The following is an 18,962-nucleotide window of genomic DNA, read 5'->3' as shown; positions in this document are numbered from 1 at the left end:
TATGTGTTTATCAAGCTCACCATCTTAGTTTAAGGTAAGCAATTTTAAAATTTTGCTATTGTTTCATAGCAAGTCTTTAGCAGTGGAAAGCAACCCTCTTGTTTTGGTTCTATTTCTATCACTTCTTTTCTTCTGCTAAAGTTAGCATACTAAGCAGTCCAGTCTGCCCTGAAGAAGTAGCGCTGCTCAGAGGGCGTATTATAACCTCTTGTCTTGTAAATGCAACAATGGCCGAAGCTCTTGACAAGACTGGTAAATAAACGCTAGCTATGTAGCAATAGCAAAACTTACAAATAGCTCCTTTAATGTGTTAGCGTGCAAATATTTGGTCATTAGCACTAAACACAAAGTACAGCAGAGTCTGATGGGCATGTCATTAGTTTCTATTTGACCTGATAGTGGCATAACATTAAATGTTGAGACCATCAAATTTAATAAAATTTATTTTGAGTGCGACATGAATATCTGAACCAAATTTGATGGCCATCCATCCAATAGTTCAATAACTAAATTATTTATATTTAAATGAAAAAAAAACTATCACATGGTGCTAGATGAAATTTTAGGGGATCAACAAAGTCGTTAGGATACATTGTCTGGAAACCATGTATTGAGATGTTTCACTGTCAGCAGGTTTTTCTGTTAAAGATTTATAGTCTCCAAGCCCAACCAGAGATTACACAAGTGTGGAGATTCCTAGAATCCAAGCCCTGACCCAGGTGTCAGTCTGAGTAACATTCAGTCAAATCATGCCAAGGCCCAGTTGTGTTTCAGTTCATGTACCAGAGTGGATTCAAGCGAAATCAGCTCAGATCACTTGGGCTAATATTTTCATCCCAGGAGAAAGACGTTTTTTGAGTCAGACGTGTAAACTAAACTATGACATGCAGGAAAAATGACAAATACTGCTGCTCTTTTGCACATGGTTGCTCAATAATTGTTGGCACACCAGTTTACTGCCAGTAAAAGACACGCAACTGTTTAATTTTTCAAATGTATTTTTTTTATATTTTGAGCACAACTGAAGTCCATTCATCTCCTCTGTATTGGGGTGGAGGCAGAAATCTCAGCGGTCGTTCTTTCACCCCGCACAAAAACCAAAGCTATTTGCACAATACCACAAAGGTTGAGTGATGAAATATGTTTTTCTTTTTGTAATTTGTGTGAACTTACCCTTTAAGCATTTTAGGATCACTAGCAAACGTGGTGTTTCAGTGTTCAGTTGCTGAGTTGTCTTGAGCTGCACCTCCACTATGTTCAATTTTCCATCATAATAAATGTCACACAGCTGAATCCCTGTCAGAGAGGCCAAATAGTGTTCTAGGCAGCTGCAAGTGTATGGTTTGGAGCCCCGCACAGGAGGAATCTCTCTTGTAAACCGATATGGCTGCTCAGTCATGACCTCAGCCTCCAAGAATGAATTCTCAGTATGATCTGTGGGTTTAAAAGCCCGGCTTTCCACGATAACTGAGACTAATTATCATGTGTCTCTGTGGAAAACAACAGAGGGAGAGCTAGATGGATGAAAGGGATGTGCTCTTAAGGTGTCAGTGTTACTGCCTGTATGTCATTATGTCAGGTAACAGATGCACAGCATAGATCTCACATGAGGGTTGTGTCAAACAATTTAGCATTATATAACATCTGAAACTATCAAAGCGTGGTTTTGGCTGGGTTTCTACCTCACAAGACAGTGAACGCACCACTGATCTTTTATGTGTAACTCAGGTCATATTTCACTGTATGAACTCTGTGCATGAACTTCAACAAACCCAAACTCCATGTGCCAAATAATGTTTTTCCCCTTTCAGCAGCAGATGATTTCTGGTCCCAGTTCCTGCAGCAATAGATGTAGTCAAGTGTTATCCAGAAGGCCTTTAGGAGCGACGGCCTTATGACCCCAGTGATGTACACAGTGACTCACATCATGCAGATGGCAGGTGGTCTCTTGTACAGCAAAGCCCTCCAGGCGTCCTCCTGGGGGTGTGAGGATGGGGGGGTCTCTGGTTCCTCCAGGGCCTCAGCTGTGAATGGGTTAAAGTGATAATAGCTCCCATTCTGCTTTGTCCATTAGCTTTAAACACTTGTGACTTGATGTGATGTAATTGAATCTGTGAGGAGCCTATCTGCAGCTTACATGAGATCTCCATGTCTCTTACAAGTATTAAAGACTCAATTCAAGGGGTGGCTGATGGATTATATGACAACATCTCCAGATATAGTCAGTTTTGCTGGAATGTAAATTGACATGAAAAGAAAAATCAAGGTACATTATTTCAAGGGGGAAAAAAAAAAAACTTTCAACTCAAGTGTTAGAGTGATCTTGCTTGTAGACCTTGTCTCATGCGAGACATTTAGATACACCATAGCAAGAAAAGCACAGGTGTAAATAATCAAATTGATGGCCAAATTCCATTTGGCTGTTGTGGTTTCAGGGCCCTGATATTGTGCACTTGGATATAACAGCCATTGTTATTAGTAAAACCTATTAAGTAAACATGTCTGTCAATGGTCTAACACTTTGCAACACCACCCTGTTACACAGATCTTTAATATTTGATAAGTGTGGCTTACTGAACACTGAATTTGAGGCCGATATTTAAAGTTGTCAGTGTTCTCTGGTGGGCATGCTATGTAATTAATACTGAAATGACAAACATTTGGCATTTCTGTTCTCCAACTTGTTACTTTAAGCATGGATATATCTTAACCAGACCATTAGCCTGTTGGAGACGGCTGTAGGAAACTGAGATAATTCTGAATAAGATGGAAGCAAGCTTGGTTTTGTTAACAGCAAGTTTGTGAAGTTTCAGACAGCAAAGTATAGCACAAGATTTGAGTCAGTCACAACTCAATAGTCTTACCCCAGAGTTCACACTCAATATAATGGGTAGATCTTCCAGAACCTGATGTGCAATTTAGTGCAAATTTTGAGTTCTTAAATAGGTGGCATGATTTTTTTGGGCCCTCAAAAGGTAAGCATAAAGTTATTGCATACTCTGTCAGCATATTGCCAGCCCTAGTGTTCAGGGATACTAGCAGAAAGTTGGGCAATCAGAAAAATGTAGGTGTGAGAATTTAAAGATCAATTTCTTGGTTTAACAGCACATTGAGTCAGAATGGGAAGTGAGATACTCCTGCATTTGCAGTCATGTCAGCCTATCATGACAGTTCAATGTAATGAAGTTGTAGTCCTGAACTCACAGCTCAGTATCTTTGAAGCTCAAACCGACACGGAGACAGAACTGGAAGTTACCAGCAACTTTAGTCTTACAGCAGCCTCTAGTGTTGATCAGAATGCATGACAAGGGAGCAGGTGTCTGGTCAAAACCATTTAATAGAGGCTTTAAGAACAAGACATTTAAGAATGTAAAATCATTTAAAGTATTGCTGTACATTTCACACACACTGCCACACATTAAGAAAAGGCCATAAAAAAAAGCTGGAACAGGCCAGATATGCCCACTGGACCTTTACATGTTACCCATTCAGAAAGCATGCAACAAGTTTTAGATTTCCAACAGCGCTTAAGCTATAAAAATAACTTCTAGACTTAAAATGCTAAAAGAACCAAGTGTGTGACTTGCGTTACACTGTGCGGCAACATTCAATGGCAGAACTGTCCAAGCTATTCCACATAAAGATTTCAGTCTGCTAACAATAAGTAGTGCATTAATGATCCATGTTGTAAAAAGACAGTGAAAATAGTGAATTAGTAGCATTACAGTCGTCATTGGTGGCTGACTGAATCTCATGCGGTGTAAAGATGTCTGACTTTGCTTTTCAGTGAAGTGACTCACATTATCAGTTTCAAAAATGAGGCCTAGATTAAGATTGAAAACCAGACAATTAAAACTTGCAGCATGCTTTGGAAAAAGGTCAGTAAAAGTGTGCATGATCTCAGCTGGTTAAACATGCAAACCACTGACACGGTCCTTTGTGTGCTGATCCTTCAGTCACGTTTAAAAAGTTTAAGTTACAACTGTACAACTCAGCACATGGTGCTAAAACATTTAGTCATCTCACTGGGTGAGCTGCTTTGCAAAATCCTTCACAAGTGAAGATTTGAGCTGCGAGATTGTGGCAATCCTCATCTGCTTTGAAGTCGAGTATTTGCCTTTGATGGCCTGAAACAAAAGAATATAGCAAAAAAGGGTCACCGACAAAGTAACTGGCCAAACTGAGATTAAGGCTCTCAATTATGAGCCTTGTGGCTAGTCTACAGATTCCCCATTTAAACCAGACACCAGGTAATTACAGTGATAACTGAATGTCATCATTGTTTGTTAAAATAAATAAATAAAAACTCACTGTGTGCTTGGTCAGCCCCTCATTGACTTTCACAACATTCTTGGCAATGTGTGCCATTACAGGAATCAAACTCTCTGCTGTGTATTCCATGTAGTGCTGCAGTGTCACATCCTGAGGAGAAATGTCAGAAGCATGGTCAGCATTTTGTACAACTGGAAGCCACTGTAGGCTTGAGGGAGGCTGCTCAGCCAGGCTAGAATTAGCTTATTGCAATCAATGAGCAAATTAAACACCACTTTTGGCATCTAGACAAAGATTTGATGAGGCCTTGATGTAAAAAGTCATAGTTTGTCTTTGGATTGTTTAAGACATTTCTATGTAGCATCAAAGCTACTACAAAGCTGGTGTGCAGTTGTGTACTTGTCTTGACACTAAAGAGATGAAGCCACACACCCATTCTCCAGCATCCAAGATCTTGAGGGTAAGAGCCAGAGCTGCACAAGCCACCATGGAAGGTGGGAAGTGAACCATCTCGTAGTCGACCATGGTGAGCTCCAGGAGGTATTTTGCCAGGGTGTGCTGCTCAGCAGTTACCTGAGGTAAGACAGATATGTTAGTAGCTGGTAAATGGCTACACTCTGGCACTGGATTTAATTTCAGCTGGACCAAGATGTTGATACCTCATAGATCTTTGAGGCCCTTCTGAGGAACTGCAGGGGAAGAGGGCGGCCAAGTTGGAACTTGAGCACCCGCAGGATGTTCATCTCCATTTCTCTGATTTGGGCAGTGGTGTAGGCCCTGTCTGTCACATAGGCAAAGTCTGAGATCTCTGGGGGATACATCTCCTCGTATTTGGAAGCAAGGAACATGGCGGTCACTCCGACCAGCTGCAGCTGCTTCTTGGGGACTGGGTGGTCCTGTTGGAGATGACATGTAGTGTTTAGAAAGACAGGTGAAGCACATCAGAAGGCTGGGGTTTGCTATATAGCATGCAAGTGTTAGAGACAGAGAGGCCAAGAGTTAATACAAAAGTCACTCACCTGAAGAAAGCGGTCGATGATTCCCACAGTCATGTACATCGTTTCCTGCAGTAGACGGAACTTCAGGCTCACTTGCACAAGCCAGTCGATGAGAATGGCTCGCATGTTACCAGTTACCTCCTGACCCTGTAGATAACTGGGTCTAACATTCTGCTCAACCTGAGGAGATAAACTGGATTAAATCCAAAGACAAGCAGGGGAGAAAACCAACATGAAACCTAATCAGAAAATGAAAGTGTTGCTTGCCTCGAGCTGTCGGAGATACTTGTAGATTTGTTTCACATATTCACTGCAGAGCATGGGGTTGTCGTAGTCATCTGCATCCACATCTCTGATAGCAGTATGAAGCATGACATCAGAAAATGCTTGGCAGAGGTCAGCAGGCTCACAGCCAGAAGTCTCCATTGGAGTAGGGGAGGCTGGTTCAGGCACAGGCTGGAACGGTGGGAATCCAAACATGAGTTCAAACAAACAAGTACCACACCCAGCAGTCATTTGTGTCTTAATAGCAAGATAGCTGTTGGCAGGCAACTCACTTGCACCTCAGGCTTAAGTTTAACAGGAACCTCATTCTTTGGTTTTGGTTGTTGGACAACTGCTGCCTTTTCAACTTTGGTGGTGGCTTTGGTCTTCTTAGTTGCCTCTGTCTTGATGCCCTAAAATTAGAAGAGTAGTGAAGTCTTACTGAAATAATGGCAACTTGATCATGGTTAACGATCACCCCCCCACCCGAGGGGAGGAGAGAGGGGGAAAAAAAAAAAAGAAAAAAAAAAAAGGAAAAAAGTAATGGCAAAGGGTGAGTTCGTCCCTTAACACCCTTTTGTTCCCACTACATTTAGGCCTAAAGACTACAACAGGTAGTCCACTGGTTCAATTAGTGAAATATGGAAATCCCCACAACATGCAACTACACCTCCTTCGGGTATTGCAGCAGCCTGCAAAATCTATTAAAAATTTCAATGCACTGCTAACGATAAAATACGTTTGTATTTTAAAGTAGCACGCCTCTAACCAACCCACACATTCGCTCTCCCTTCATTTTTACCTTTTTCTGCGCTTCTTTGTTAACTGCGATGTTTCCAATCTCTCCAAGTGCCGCTCGAGGCTTAAGTGAGGGCCCGGTCACCGAGCAGGCCTTGCCACCGAGGTCAGTCCTGGTAGAAGCCAAGCGGTTCTGCAGAAAAGCAAAAAAAAAAAGTAAAAGTTATGTTGCAAGTTGTAAATGAATAGCAGGATACCGAGTTTAGTCGAATTCCTATTAATATGGAACGATTGCACTAGAGCAGGTCCCACCGCGACGCACGAGGGCATATTACACTGCAGGTATTTAAAATAAATAAAAATTCGACAAAGCCTTTGTCCAAAGTCTTTTAAATGTTTCTGTTTATAAGTAAGAAAACATATACGAATTAGAAAAAGCTCCAATGACTTACTCTGGTCACTCGAGAAGCCATTTCCAAATGTTCGTTGCTTCGACCAAAAGACGGATATTCGTACTGACGAAAGATGCGGTGTAGTTTTAAGCTTCAGCGTCTTGGTTTAAATCCTCGCTCGCTACACGCTGATTCGCTGTGCTCCGAATTCCCCGAGCATCTGATTGGTCGAGCGCATCTGTTTCAAATGCGTTCCCCAGACAACTAGTGTTCACGTGATATGGTATCTTTTTTATTCACTTCCTTTTCCTGTTATGTCCTGCTTATGTTTTTAAAAGCACACTTTACAGTGTTTGAATGCTTTTTGAATTTATTTTAAAACGTAGATGTGGAGAATATATTTACATAGTAAAAACAAACAAAACAAATAAAACAAAAAACTCCAGTAAGTTTAATGTAAAAAATCGGATGATGATGCGTTTACATGTGTCATTACATGCAGTAATCAGTATTAATAATTGATTACATATAAGTCTCCCATCTTAAACAAACACACACAAACACAAACACACACACACAAAATTATGATGTATTATTATGATACCTGTATCAACCTATAGCTATTGACAGTATGCTACAACATTACGTGGGACTGTAATATATTGTGAGGAAATTAACGAACTTTAATTTAATTTAACTTTAGCTTTAATTAATGAACTTGTATGTGATATAGACTATTGTCTTATAGAACTAGAATAGCCTTTCTATATACATACATATATATATATAATGTCTTTCTTTCTTTCCTTCTCTCTATATTGTAACTACAGAATGACAACATGTTTTAGATTATGGATTTGAAAATTCAAAAACAATCTATATGGAGATGATGGGAATTTGCAAATGAGTAGAGGGGAGCATTTAGCAATTGTAGTGTCAGGATCTTTTCATCCAGTGTGGTGGCATGGATGAATTATAATGTATCCTTAATGGGCACTGAGTACATGACAGGCACCCTAACTACCACTGCACCCACAATTGTGCTTTAAAACTATATTTTGTAATTTGGGATCAATATGTGAAACTCCTTACCTAGATAACTCAAAATGGATCATGAACTACATCATTTTAAACTCATGTTGCTTTGAAAGAATGATCAGTTGTGTTGTCATGAAGTATCTGGTGCTTTTCATTGGGTTTTATGATCATTTCATTGTATGACTGTGTGTGCCCTGTGCATTGTTTGTGTTTTTTGCTGTTTTGTGTATTTGTGTACAAGCCCTTGTGATGGGCCTTGCAAACAAGCTTTGGCTATAAATGCTGTGGTATGTGGCATTGACCCATGCTATGTGCCTGTCACTATAAAAATAAACATGACAAAAAGTTAACAAAAATAAATGTCAAATCAGAATTGGTATCATGAGAGCAGCTGCACAAAATGAAATGATCATGTTTTTAAAAAATTACCCAGACATCCCTACTTTTACGTGAACCCTGTGACTTTCAGACAAGAAATACTTGGACCTGTGTGTAAAGACTACCCATTTCATTGAGCTTTACCTCAGGGAGATGTAAGTTGTAGGACAAAGAACAAGGTTAGACAAAGAGAACTATAGTGAAAGCTGGGCAGTGGAGGTACAGAAATCCCCTGAGGAAGTTGGAGATTACGAGGAGCACGTGAATGCGCCATCTCTTCTCCAACTTGTTTCTTTGGATGTACAGATAGCAAGGTCGCATCATCCCTTTCCTAACAACATGCTCATTGATTTTGAACAACACCAGCATCGAAGCTACTTTCTGTCTGCTTAGTAGAAGAAGCAGGGTTAAATGTTCTGTAATACCTTGACATCTTTTGTGGCTATACTCCAACACCCCTGCCTTCCAATCACAGGATCACAATTTCCGTGACGTCCACCGGAAAGAGAGAGGACGCAAACGCACCACGTAAAACAAAACAGATGCCACCACAAATCAGCTACAGAGGACGTCAGCTAAACCAGTCAGCATTACTCCCGGGTGGAGTGGAGCCTACGTTTGTGTGAGAAGACTGAAAAGAAAGGCACAGACGACGACTCACCTAGACGGCCCTAGTTAGTTAGCTCCAACCAAGGTTAAATTAGTTATTCGTCAATCCCAAAGTTCCAAAAAACAAAACGCTTCTCTGACACAGAAGGTAAGTTCATTAGTTGATGCATCGTGAGCTAGCACAAGTGGTTGTTGGGGAAGTTTCTGAGGTGAACAGCGAAACACTAGCGTTAACATGGAACAGTCTTTAAATCACATTTTATCTTGTTGTAATTAGCCTTGACGTTAATCTATACTTGAATTCCTAAACTAGGGAGGATTAAAGAAATGTTTCGTTTGATTAGCACGTGTCGTTGAAAACTTTTCTTATCCAACTGCGGGGTTGTAAATAAAATACAACTTTCGCATTTTAGAGCTCCCAGCTACTAAACCTAACTTTAATGTCACTGTTGTTTCAACACCGATCAAACTATAAACTAACTATAAACTCTGTATGTATTGTGGCTAGCGTTAATCTGCTAGCATTACCACCACCAGCATCTGTAGACTTGCCTAGTATCTTGTTGGTTATTTCATGATTTTCCCATTAACAGGTATTCTCATTTGTCTGTATTGCCGTTTTGATTCACCTGCCCATTTCCCATGGTATTAGTCATAAAGGTAGTTAGTTTCAAGTTAATGTCAACATAGGTACTTCGTCTGTGGTGGGAACAAAAACAGAGGACAGACAAAGCAAAGGCAACAACAGTGCTAACAGTTTTCTGCTGTAGCTAACCTCTAGCATGCTATCATTAGCGAGATCACGAGAATCTGCTCACACGGTTGTTGTGGCTAACAGACGTTAGCATACGACCAATTGGATACAACTAAGCGTTCATCTGATATTTAGTCGTGTATCATTTTAGCTAGAAACGTCCATAACATGGCTGAGAGGCAATAATGTCCACGCTAGCCAGTTGAATGTAACGTCGATTTTGAGAGAAGGGCGCTAGCAGCAGCCATTAGCTTGCTAGCATGACTCAGTGGATTTGTAGAAGTGACACGGTTGTGGCCCGGTGTTTGCCAGGAAGCAACCGAGGACCGCAGCCAATATAAATAATACTGATTGTTTGTGACTCCACTGAGGATATCTAACTTAAGATACATGCCTTTATGTTATTGACCCTTGGGGTGATGTTAGCATACTACAAGAAACAGTACATGTCTGGCTCAGTGATTTTTATCTTTTGTCTCAGTAATAAACGTTCTCGTCTTTTTACGTGATCTACAGGTGTTGCACTGAGTTTTGTACCCATGTCACAATCTATTCAGACTACTTTCATCCCCAGTTGGTGGCAGCCTCTTGTCCCTTGGTTTAGAAAGCTGATGATATCTTTCAAGGGAAACCTACGCTGACGAGGATACAAATCTTGGCACGATACCAGCTCTGATTGCAGGTCTCTCGAGGTTGTCTAAAAATAGATGTGTTCACAGCCTTACTGTATTGAGGTAACTCGTGAGTGTGTGTGTCTTTTGAAATCAGTGTCACATTGCACTCCTGTGACAGAGGAAAGCCATCATACTCAGGTCCATGTGAGCCTGGAGCTCTGCAGTGTGCAGGCGCACACACACGTGAAGGTGCAGATTGCAGTAGTGTAGTAATGACATTTTTTGGGGAGAGGAGGAAGCCTCTGATGCAGTTCACTTGAACCAGAGCTTGATGATGTGAATACTTTCCTATTTCGTTCCCCCATCTTTTAGTTAGCACCGTAAACAGCCTATGTCCCCTTAAGCGATATCCTCACCACTTCCTTTAAAATAAACGTCTCATTAGGCTGATGCAAATTCATGTTTACTTTACTAACTTTGGCTAGAGAAGAGAGGACTCTTTGTGTTTTGAATTGGAACAAGCCGTAATCATGCTAATATTAGACTTGCCTGTGTTTTTGCCTACAGGCCTATTGTGACAATATGTAAGCAAGAGCTTTTACAGTCAAACCATGAATTGGGATTCTTTTATCACATATATTGATTCCAAGATCAAGCATGGAATTCCTTGTTGTAGTCTAAAATTGGCAGACTATAAACGTGACCAGGCATTCATGCCAAGTTTCTGTACAATTTTCAATGATCTGTGTTGCCAACATTTTTCACTCAGTGCCAAAAAAGTATAGACCCCTGTCTTAAATGGCATGATTATCTCATCATTCAGGTAGTGTAGTGATCTGAGGCCAAAACCTGTGGTGATATAGGGCAGAGGGAAGATACAAGTTGTCTTTTTAACTTTGGCTACTGAAGAAATGACTGACTGGAGAAAGTGTCTTCTGATCAGTTAGACTGTCTTTCCCTTTCGCACTGTTGTTAGATGATCGTGTCCAAATTAGACTACAATGTTGTGTTAATTACATTAAGTATCTGAGCAGCTGAACAAGCCAAAGTCAGATGTGAGCATGTGTTAATGGCTGTGAGTGATAATGAGCTCTTGCTAAACCTATGAGTAATTGCTACCTACAGATGAATAGTGTGGTATGAGAGTGTTGAGTGGATTTGAACCAGAGGTGAGTGTGATTCAGTAAAGCAGACAGACTACAGTCAGGGGTGAATATTACACTGTGTTATGACGGCACAGCCTGATGCTCACTGCAGGGCCTGGTGATAGGTCAGGACATCATTTAGCATGAATGCTCATCCAATATTCACCCAGCTAATGGCACATTTTATTGTGTATTAGTAAATGGTTTGAGCTGTGAGTTATAAATGTTTGTTTGGTTTTATCATTTCTACAGATTCAAGTGAACAAACATCAATGTTTTCTGACTCAGTACCTGGATATTTTGTGTGGCTGCTGGCTGTAATACAGCTGAGTTTAGCTGAATCACAACATCACGGTACCCCAGATTATAAAACTAATCGGTTCAGTTTATTAACACAGTGTTGTTTTGGTCTGAACATCTAGTAGAAGTCCAAAATTCATTGCTGTTTACAATTTACAATTTGTTTACAATTATATAAAATGGAAAAAGCAGCAAAACTCAAATTTGAGAAAGTGAATGTTTGGCATTTTCTGCCAGATTAATTCTTTGTATTCCATTTACCTTTCAGTGGCCTTTTGGCAATGATTTGTTTTTGTGCATGATTTGTTTTCTGAGTGCCCCACTCAGCAAAGCTAACTAATTCTTGAGCTTATTTCTTCAGGTCTCATTTCTTTTCCTGTGCTTGCACCAACACAAACACTTATCATTCCAATGTGCGTCTTTGTTTATGTCTCCAGGTCAGCTCACTAGGCGGCAGACATCGCTATGGCCCAGGAGACCAATCAGAGCCCAGTACCTATGCTCTGTGCCACTGGCTGTGGTTTCTATGGCAACCCTAGGACTAATGGCATGTGCTCTGTGTGCCACAAGGAGCACCTGTCAAGACAAAATAATGGAGGAGTTGGTTCTTTGAGTGCTGTGGGTAAGAACTGCTGTGTCTGTCACAGGTTTTTCACAAACTCCAGACTCCTGTCTGCAGCTGCACTGCCTTTGTCTCGAGTGTCTGACTGTAAGAAGGTGATATTTTCTTTCTCAGGCAGCAGCAGTGGCCCCACAGCTGAGGCTTCTGCCATGCAGAGGTTAGAGGCCACCTTGAATAATGCTGCAGCTGCTGCTGCAGTCGCTGCTGCAGAGGTGGCAGCTGAGGCTGTCGCCTCTGCTGAGGCTGTTGACACCAAGGCGCTCAGGTGAGGGGATCCACAAGGGTCACACTATACTACCTTCAAACAAAGCTCGAGGTCACAGGTTTGAAATAGGAAGCTGAGTACACATTACGCCTGCCATTTATATGGTGTAAGTCATGAGTGCAGTGTTGCTAGTCCTTAGCAACTTCCTCAGTGGGTCGTTCCTGTGGACTCTTCTCATAAAAAGGACCCCACTTGAAGCCATCATTAAACCTGAATCAATACACGTGTAGTAGGATCTCCTTACTGTCTCCTCAGCACACACCAGCTGGATATATGATAGATATGGTCATTAAATTCATTAACTCTCCTGTAATATGCAGGTTTAAATTGATTTTATTCTATCTTCACAGTGGGGTTTCAACGGCCATTTCTGTAACACAACAGATGACTGAAATGAGTCTCTCCTGTGAGGAGAAAGGGGCGTCAGGGAGTACAGTAGAGCTCACAGAGCCAGGTGGGTACCACAAATGGACCAGTTACTTATCTCAGTGGTTATATACTTAGTTAATAGTTTATTGAGTGTAGTGTGATACGGTCCAATACAACAGGCCTACAGGAAATAACATTGTGACACTTGCAGTATAATGCTTAACTTTTGTTTTCACTGTTGGGAAAATGTTGATTACAGTCAGACAATTTGATGGTATTTATCATGAGATGATCCAAATTTTGTTTATACTGAGGTATCCTTTACTGAAATATCTCTGCTTGTATTTGGCCATTGAGGAACAAATTGTAAATCAGTGAGCAGGACTGCTTTATGGACATATTATAGTCAGGGTGTCGTTTTAATCAGTGTGATGAAGTACCTTGATTTTAAAGCTATTTTATTCACACAATTAGTCAGAAACAAACATTTCACTCTGGTTATTTTATGCATAACTGCTCTATGTAGTTCATGTATATATTCATATTGCAATTAAATTCAACTGTGTACACCTGATTAAAATATTTTCTCCACCCTCACTTACACAAGGATGCTTTGTTGTCCGAGAAATGCATTTTTTATGGTATGGCAGCACCTCTTCAGGTTATTAAGAGAGATACTTTTCCGAGTTGAAGTGTTTTTCTTGTGTGTCTTCAGTGGTGAGTCAGCCCACAGTCTCAGCCTCTCATCCCTCCACTGCTGGCAGTGAAGAGTCCAAAACCCCAGAGCCCCCAAAGCCCAAGAAGAATCGCTGCTTTATGTGTCGCAAGAAGGTTGGCCTTACAGGTGAGAAGTGATTTAATGTGATTAGAGAGAGTCAGTCTGCCACCAACCACAGCTTTGTTCCTGTTCTTCTAGGTTACTTGTTCCCCCAGGAAGTACAAGCTGACAACTGTAACTTTTTTCAGTAAAGTGATTTAGTCATTTATAATGGAGTGTTGTCAGGTGTTCAAATTGTAACAGCTTCTGTGGTTGGATAATGAGATTGCTCTGGGTTAACAGCTACAATTATGGCTGAATGTGCCAATAGAGTCTGGTCAGACCAGAATCCACAGCAGAATGTGAAATGTGCATAAACTTTTTCTTGAGCAAAGGCAAAAAAAACATCAGCAGACTACATTACAATCTACTGCAGCCAAAGAGGTAAAATGGAGAAAGGCACAGATGTGGGTAAATATTGGTTCAGAATTGATCTCATATCTAAGTGTTGATATATTCCTCTACGATTCAGTCATTTTATAAGTAATAGGCTACGTTACAGGGAGCAGTGATTCATTACAGCTGGTTGTAGTTTATTACATCCTCCAAAATAAGAACTGTGTCCTTTTCCTGAAAATGTGTCTTCACACCTGTTGTGATCAGTAATTGATCACATCAGGGGGTGATGAGTTTTTAAGGTGATCAACACGTGGCTGCAGTGTGCACTGGCGTGTTTAAATTGAGGGATGTTTTGCTGTTGTGAGCCCTTAATATTGATTTGACCCGGCCTGTCCTCTGCTGTTGCGTTTCAGGCTTTGACTGCCGCTGTGGGAACCTGTTCTGTGGACTTCACCGTTACTCCGACAAGCACAACTGTCCGTACGACTACAAAGCCGAAGCTGCTGCCAAGATTCGCAAAGAGAACCCTGTGGTTGTTGCTGACAAGATCCAGAGAATATGAAGAAGACTCTTAGTTTGACTTTGAATACCGGGAGTGATCGGATTGAAAAAAAACATAGACTTGAGCCCAACCTTCTCTGTGAAGGATCTGTTTTTCTTTTCTGGTTTGTTACACATTCAGGACATTTTTCCCCCCAGTGCATGAAAGTTCATGTATATTTTCAGCTTTGTTCTTGTTTGGGTGTGAGTCTAACACTTTTTTGAGGGTTGTATTGAACAAGCAAATAGTGTATCTGGGGACTGGGCGTGGGTGGGGGTTATTATGGGAAGTGACTGAGGGAGGTTACTGAAGAAAAAAAAAAGCCCCTTTTAGAAAATGCTGTTGATGGCCGTAGATGGCTGTCCAGTCTGTTTTGTGGTCCTGCTGAGGTCACTTGAACTCTGCCTGGAAACGCTCAGATATTTTCGGGCTGTTGTTTGGACTCAGACTGTTACTGCTGTTGGCTGATGGCACCATCTCAGCCGTGCTTGCTCTCTGCTGGCTTGAGTAGCAAAATGGATATATCTCTCTGTCTCTTCTTTTTTTCTTTTTTCTGGCCTTCACTAAACTCTGTGAGGTCAGAGTCAAACCCTCCTGACTGTCAAACCCTGTCAGACTTTGCGTCCCGGTAAGTTATTATCAACCTGAAATGCTTCTCTGTGCTGCCGGAATCTCGTCCACTCTGGCCCTGCCTGCGACACACAGCTCAGACATATTGCTAAAAAGACTTTGAGAAAGAGACTTTGTTGCAGGCCCTATCTTGCTGGCTCATATCCCCTCCCTCCTGCTGTGTGTGCGGCACTAGGAACACAATGTAGTTTGACAGTGTATTTCATTTTTCTCCCACTGATCTTGGACTGAATGCTGTGACTCGCCCTGTGTCCGGGATCTGGAAGGACAGGCACATGGACTTCTGCTTTTAAGGTCTTTAAAACCATCCACTGAAGTCACATGATGAGACATGTCACCTGACTGTGACGTTTGTTCCCTGTTTTTTTTGTTTTTTTTTTTTTTTTTTTTTTGTTGTTGTTTTCCAGAAAAATGGTTTGTATGTTGTGTGTTGTTGTATGACAAGTAGCCTACACTTGTATTAATTTTTTGCCTTTGGAAGGGTTTAGCTCCACTAATATTTTCATCTTTTACTTCACTATTGAATGTTTTCTTCTATTTTTAATGTGAGCTGACAAATTCATGACATCGGGAGTGTGTTGGACTGCTGCGCACGTGTGTATCAAACACAAGTGTGTGTTATTGGGAGTCGATGTGGTTGGCTGGTGTGTGAGTACCATGAGGCTAAGTGGTTGTGTGCCGCGGTGACTAGTGAGACCTGTGGGCGTAGGTTATTAATTAATTTTTTCCGTTTTGATGATTTTTGGTCTGGCTGCTTAATGTGTGTGTTTTGTTTTTTACCCTTTAGTTATGCAAGTTTGTACAAACATCTTTATTTATATACTGCAGTGCGCATAATCTTCCAATAATACAGAATAAATTGTATGATGTAAATAAATTATGTTCAAAAATATAGAATCAAGAGTCTTATTAATAGTTTGGTGTTTTTTTTGGTGCATTTCTTCCTAACCTCTTCCATGTGGATCTCTTTATTTTGCAGTGTAAACAGAACCTTGGTAAAAGTTTGATACAGCCACAGTTTGTAATGACACATAAACCCCTATTTTCCTCGAACAGGTTCAGATGGCGAGCACAGCATCCCGCTGACATTTACAGGTTGCTGTCTGTCAGTGTCTCTGCCACAGCTCCGTGTTTCCACGTGACTCGTGTCTCCGCAGGGGAAACAGGATCTGCTGCAGCGAGTGTGTCCTCGGGTCACATTATGACACCTGCTCCCCTGCTTCACCCTGAGGTCTGTATGTTGTGATACACGCACGTGCAGATGGAGCTCATTCATTAGCACAAGATGCACATGGTGTCAGGAACGCTTCTGCTCCTCAGTTCCAGTCACACTGGGTAGGACGATAAAATCCATTCTCTGGGGAACGTGAATGTATTTACAGTATAGACTGATGTGACTGACTGAGCAACCAGCCATCACACCAACATTGCTGTCCATAGAGCCTTTGCTAAAATGAGACAAAGTAAATACAAGTTGTGCACAAAGGATCAATGTTGAGGTTATATAAAGCCGGGGAAAAACACTGCTTTTGTGATCATCTGACTGCAACTGAAAAGCAGAAAACTGTGAAATTCCCACCACTGTAACCTCAGTGTACCACACAGTGTGACACTGATGTTACAAATACACATTTGAAGTTGTGTAAGAGTTTTGACCCTGCTTTTCCAGTTGAAAGCAGTTCTCTATAAGTATAAATCTCTTCTACACATCCACAATTGAATTAAACATGCAGAGTTTTGTCACAGGTTTACAAAGGGTGATAACCACACTGAACAGATTTTCACAAATTCAAAATCTTATTGATTATATCTTATCTGATTCCATGTCTAACTTTCAGATTATTCAGCATTTAAACCTTCTGTTCTCATGTGTACATGTGATTGTAAGAAAACATACAGAAATATAAAAATACATGAAATATATTCTCACATAAATAAACATGACCTTTCAGTATTTGTAAAACAGATAATTTATTAATTAATGCAGTTATTCTGCAGTAATTGTGGGATAGTACACGTCAATCGATTTTTCTTTCTTTTTTGTTGTTGTTGTGGAACAACCACTAGGTGGCATAACAGCAACATGTAACTTGTCTAAGAGCAAAATACAAACATGACTGTTGACTTTTATTGTGCAGTTTGTATAAATATATGAAACTTTTAAAGACAAATTGAAATAAAACTTAACATAATAAAATATCACTGAAAAGTAAAACCTGACATTGCAAATTTAAAAATAAACTCTTTGATATTACTCAGTCAGCACTGTTTGCAGAATGTGATTATGAATATAAACACATGTAAACAGCTGAATTGATCACCAACCTTCTTATATGAAGGTTTATAGTTGTTCATAATTCACAGCTCTGATTGTAACAGGTAACAGAAGTTAAATAGTTGAATTTCTTTTTATCGTTCAGTCTGTCTGTCATACATACACTGGTGCTGAGCTGTCACAGATGTGCAGTAGAATATTAAAGCTCTCTCCAGACCTGAGCCATTAACTTTTAATTGCTCATGCATCTTTCATTGTGATCAGGCATCAAATATTGATTTAGAAACATCTGATGGCTTTTGTGTGTCAGCACCACAAATGTGTCCGGAGTTGAGGAGATGTGGGGAATTTCTGCTGTTTCCAGAGAGACAAGACTGATCTCTGAGATGTTATTAACCAAAAAAATTTAAAAATAAATTAAACGAGCAGCAAGTGCTTTTAATTTTGGTAAATAATTACTTTGTTCATTTAATTCCTTTTGTCATACACAATTTGTTTTAGTCCTAATGCTTTAAAATGTGCTTGCTTATCTCTGCTGAGCATCACTGTACTGTCAATTTAATGCTGTTTCGGCTGCTGGTCATGTTCAATAAGCAGATTTAGGACATTACTTTGGTTTATTTGTGATGAGCAATGTAAGTAAGTTTGGCATTTATGGACTTAATAGTAGATTATTTACAACAAATTACAAAGGTAGAAGGTCTTTTATTTATTTTTTATTATTTGTCCATGTTCATTCATTCAATTGCAGTTTATGTCTTGGAATTTTGCTCAATTGTAATTTTCCCGTTTTGGGAATTTTACCTTCTTTTTGTTTTTTTTCTTTTTTTTGCTGTAATCTTTAAATTATAATGTAGTGTTCAATGTCCCTAGTGTGATGTATAACTCAATACGTAGTGTGGTCTTCTTTTCCTAATGGTCTTTTCTATATTGATAAATTGCTATATGACAATACAAAACCGACGATACAGTTGTGAAAGCGGAGCAGAAAGGAAACATCTTATCAATCCTTTAAACAGATGCCAAAAACACATGTACAATAACCACATTTGTGATATTTGATATATACAAACATGTTTGTAGGGGAGGCTGGGGATGGTTACAATTCTTTTTGCATTTCTCATAAAATACAATATCTGTGCATATGCCTACACGTGTATATACAAACAGTGGGGTCCAAAGGTCTCGGACCACTTTTGGGAAAATAGTTTCACAGTTTTGGACCTCGGTGTATAGCTTATACATTTACCCTCATATAAATTCACTTTAAAAATATACCATCAACATTTTGTATGTTGCAGTGCTTTATATAATGACCACTTAATCTAATATAGTAAAATTCTGTCATATACACTTTCTTGACATATGCACTTTGTGTCCATATTCTCTTGTCTCACATTCTCTCTCTATTCAGGTGAGCAGGGATGCAGCAAACGTGTCGAGTGTGTGATCCACATCTCACCTGCAGAAACTGACAACCGTGTAATAGAATCATTTTGCATGTGGAAAATGAGCTCTTCTCTATTATTTAATGACGCTCTGGAGTATTTCTCAGCACGGTTTCCAGCTCTGCGCACACAGGTAGCTGCTGTCAGTGCTTGC

The 18,962-nt window shown here is 40.2% G+C and overlaps 2 protein-coding genes across 2 annotated transcripts; one reads left to right on the top strand and one right to left on the bottom strand.

The window, feature by feature from the left end:
• Window positions 1–3,319: 3,319 nt before the first annotated feature.
• Window positions 3,320–6,813, bottom strand: ccnb1 (cyclin B1). The gene is made up of 9 exons (XM_056403659.1): window positions 6,725–6,813; window positions 6,337–6,465; window positions 5,828–5,947; window positions 5,538–5,726; window positions 5,292–5,450; window positions 4,932–5,168; window positions 4,705–4,845; window positions 4,312–4,422; window positions 3,320–4,127 (listed from the first exon to the last, which is right to left on the bottom strand). Exons 1-9 carry the CDS (start codon window positions 6,743–6,745, stop codon window positions 4,023–4,025), a joined length of 1,212 nt encoding a protein of 403 aa, XP_056259634.1. The 5' UTR covers window positions 6,746–6,813; the 3' UTR covers window positions 3,320–4,022.
• A 1,802-nt stretch (window positions 6,814–8,615) lies between these two features.
• On the top strand, window positions 8,616–15,982 carry LOC130186840 (AN1-type zinc finger protein 5-like). The gene is made up of 6 exons (XM_056404138.1): window positions 8,616–8,837; window positions 11,940–12,124; window positions 12,239–12,389; window positions 12,740–12,843; window positions 13,474–13,602; window positions 14,328–15,982. The coding sequence occupies exons 2-6, from the start codon at window positions 11,968–11,970 to the stop codon at window positions 14,474–14,476; spliced, it is 690 nt and encodes a 229-aa protein (XP_056260113.1). The 5' UTR covers window positions 8,616–8,837; window positions 11,940–11,967; the 3' UTR covers window positions 14,477–15,982.
• Window positions 15,983–18,962: the final 2,980 nt, after the last annotated feature.

Source organism: Seriola aureovittata, chromosome 18 (genome assembly GCF_021018895.1).
Source record: "Seriola aureovittata isolate HTS-2021-v1 ecotype China chromosome 18, ASM2101889v1, whole genome shotgun sequence".
In the NCBI taxonomy this organism is placed as follows: domain Eukaryota; kingdom Metazoa; phylum Chordata; class Actinopteri; order Carangiformes; family Carangidae; genus Seriola; species Seriola aureovittata.
Note: the sequence above shows the minus strand (reverse complement) of the source record. Positions and strands in the feature narration are given on the sequence as shown.